The sequence below is a fragment of the Quercus suber genome, unplaced genomic scaffold, assembly GCF_002906115.3.
Source record: "Quercus suber isolate HL8 unplaced genomic scaffold, Cork oak 2.0 scaffold_518, whole genome shotgun sequence".
NCBI lineage: Eukaryota > Viridiplantae > Streptophyta > Magnoliopsida > Fagales > Fagaceae > Quercus > Quercus suber.
Genome location: NW_027069967.1, coordinates 553,609 through 556,743, shown reverse-complemented (window position 1 = coordinate 556,743; position 3,135 = coordinate 553,609). Strand labels below are relative to the sequence as shown.

The following is a 3,135-nucleotide window of genomic DNA, read 5'->3' as shown; positions in this document are numbered from 1 at the left end:
TTGCCAACCCGAAATCTTGCACCCATTTTGATAACCTCCCTTCCCTTCAAAATGCTTTTCCAAGCATATGACCCAGTTGTTGATTCCTTGGCTTCCATGAAAGAACAATGAGGAAAAAATCTTGCCTTGAATATCCTATAGAAAAGAGTATCTTTGTTATGTAGGAGTCGCCATGCTTGTTTGGCTAGAAGCGAGTCATTGAACAATGCAAGGTCCCTAAAACCCATTCCTCCATCTAGCTTCGATTTCGTCAACTCCGACCATTTAATCCAATGTATTTTCCTTTTATCACCCCTCTGCCCCCAAAAGAATTTTTTAACCATAGCTTCAATGTCGTGACATAGACCTAAGGGAATTTTGAAACATCCCATGGTATATGTTGGAATTGCTTGGACAATTGCTTTGATTAGGACTTCTCTACCCGCTTGAGACAAAAGCTTTCCTTCCCACCCTTGTAATTTTCTCCAAACCCTCTCCTTTATATAGCTAAAACTTGCTTTTTTTCCCCTTCCCACCAACGAAGGCAGCCCCAAATATTTCTCATAAAATTTTATCTCTTGCACCCCCAAAATTCTTTTTATCTCTTGTCTAGTCACCTCTTCCGTGGATTTGCTAAAGAAAAGAGATGTCTTTTCTCTATTAATTTTTTGGCCCGAAACCGCTTCATATTCCGACAATATTTTGAGTATATTTCCACATTCTTGGGGGTTGGCCTTGCAAAAAAGTAAGCTGTCATCTGCAAAAAATAAATGGGTTAGTTTGGGGCCTCTCTTACAAAGAGAGAAGCCGTTGATTTCCTTCGCTCTTGCAGCTCTTGTGATTAGGCCATGTAATCCTTCCGTGCATAAAAGGAAGAGGAAGGGGGAGAGAGGGTCCCCTTGCCGTATGCCTCTTGTTGGATTAATTAACCCCTTCGGTTCCCCATTCACTAAGATGGAATATGAGACTGTACTAACACACTCCATGATTAATTCAATCCACCTTGTGCAAAATCCCATTTCCTCCATCAGTTTCTGTAAATAATTCCACTCCACCCTGTCATATGCTTTACTCATATCAAGTTTGACAGCCATAAAACCTGTTTTTCCTGAGTTATGATTTTTCATACAATGTAAAGTCTCGAAAGCAACTAGTACATTATCAGAAATAAGCCTATTTTTTGCAAAAGCAGATTGATGCTCAGTTATAAGTTCTGGCATGAATTTTTTTAATCTGTTTGCAAGAACTTTGGAAAATATCTTGTACAACACATTACATAGACTTATAGGTCGATAATCAGAAACTAATATAGGATTTTTAACTTTTGGGATTAAGGTGATAAATGTGTGGTTTATTGGATGAGGCAATTTACCTGAATTCAGCCAAGTAAGAATAGTGGATGTTACCTCTTGGTCCATCATCCCCCAAAAATGTTGGTAGAAAATTGGTGGCATCCCATCCGGGCCTGGTGCTTTTAGAGGCGCCATTTGTTTCAGTGCTTCCTGGACTTCCCAACCCATGAATTCACCTCCTAACTGCTCATTAATCTCATCTGTAACTAGCTGTGGAATAAAGGATAGTGAGTCATCTTCCATGGCCGGATTGCATGTGGTAAACAATTCCCCAAAAAAATCAACAATGATATCTCCAATCAAGTCTGGTTGCTCTTGCCAATTTCCACTTCTATCTTTAATTCCAAGAATTGAATTTTTCCTAAACCGCTGAGTTGCTTTATTGTGGAAGAACTTGGAATTACTATCACCATTTTTCAACCATAAAACTCTTGTTCTTTGGCTCCACAATCGGGTTTCTCTATCCATAAGGACGTGAATTTTAGCTTTTAATTTTCTAAGCCGAGTATTATCTCCTCTCCTCATTGCATCAACCTCAGCTTTTGCTAGCAATTTTTTTTTTCTCTTCCAACTCTCTTCTAACATTCCCAAAACAATTCTTTTCCCACCACTCCAAATCTTTACTACATTTTTCTATTTTTTTCAAAATGTCACCCTCCTCACCATTCCTCCATACCGCCTCCACTGTTTCACCACAGCCAGAATCAGATAGCCACATCTCCTCAAATCGAAACACCTTTTTCTTAGGTGGAGTCTCCAAACCCGACAAGTTTATAAAGATTGGTACATAATCTGATGACATGCTTCTAAGGTGAGACACCTTTGCGCCTGGATATTTTAGAAGAAATTCACTATTCGCCAAACCTCTATCCAATCGTTCCCATATGGAATGACCATCAGAGAAGTGTTTGCTCCACGTAAATTTGGGTCCCTCAAAACCCAAGTCAATGAAGCCACATTCATCAATAACATCTCTGAACATTTGCATTTGGTTGTGGCCCCTCAAAACTCCCCCCATTTTTTCATCTTGTCTACTGATTTCATTGAAATCCCCCGCACAGAGCCAAGAGATCGATGGCCTATTGTTTAAACCCCTCAATTTGTTCCAAGCTTCCATTCTCCGATGAGTCTCCGGCTCTCCATAAAATCCAGTGAATCTCCATTCCGCTTCCATATTTTTATCAAAAGTTACATCAATAAAATACCTATGAGAATCCTCAATAGTTACATTGACATCTCGCTTCCAGAAAAGTACCAGTCCGCCTCCTCTCCTCCCACTGGGAACCTCCCACTTGTGATCAAAATTTATGTTGTGAAGAACTCGGTCTAGCCTAGCTTCATCTGCCCATGTTTCGGCTAAAAACATGACAGAGGGATCTTTTGCCCGGATGATATTTCCAAGCTCCTTTTCTGTACGTAGGTTCCCAAGCCCACGACAGTTCCATACTAAGAGATTCATGGCTGTTGGCGGGGCTGATCATCAGCCTCCACCACTTGGAAAGAAACTTCAAAACCATCCTTCAAAACCTGTCTTTTGCTACTAGGTAATACTGAATGGTCATCCACATTCGAAAAATTTCGTTTACATGCCCCTGTAGAAATAGAGGAGCAAACTTTCTGGGTTGTGCTTGCTCTGTCAAACCTTGTCCACGTGCTAGGTTTTTTTTGAGCCCTAGTAATCTCATGCATCTCACGTGACAATGATTCATGTGAGTTAGTTGGCTGGATCGGTTTCATTGTAGCCGCTGCTTTGACTTGATTGGGCCTTAATGATTGGTCCGAGGCATTAATGAGAATATTATCA

General features: G+C 40.4%; 1 protein-coding gene across 1 annotated transcript; it reads right to left on the bottom strand.

Moving 5' to 3' along the window:
* Window positions 1–1,866: 1,866 nt before the first annotated feature.
* Window positions 1,867–2,790, bottom strand: LOC136063372 (uncharacterized). Its single transcript, XM_065763676.1, has one exon. It carries the CDS (start codon window positions 2,788–2,790, stop codon window positions 1,867–1,869), a length of 924 nt encoding a protein of 307 aa, XP_065619748.1.
* Between the last annotated feature and the right edge of the window lie 345 nt (window positions 2,791–3,135).

Excerpts from the sequence above, each read along its gene's own strand:
- LOC136063372 (XM_065763676.1), bottom strand. The coding sequence starts at position 2,790 with ATGAATCTCTTAGTATGGAACTGTCGTGGGCTTGGGAACCTACGTACA.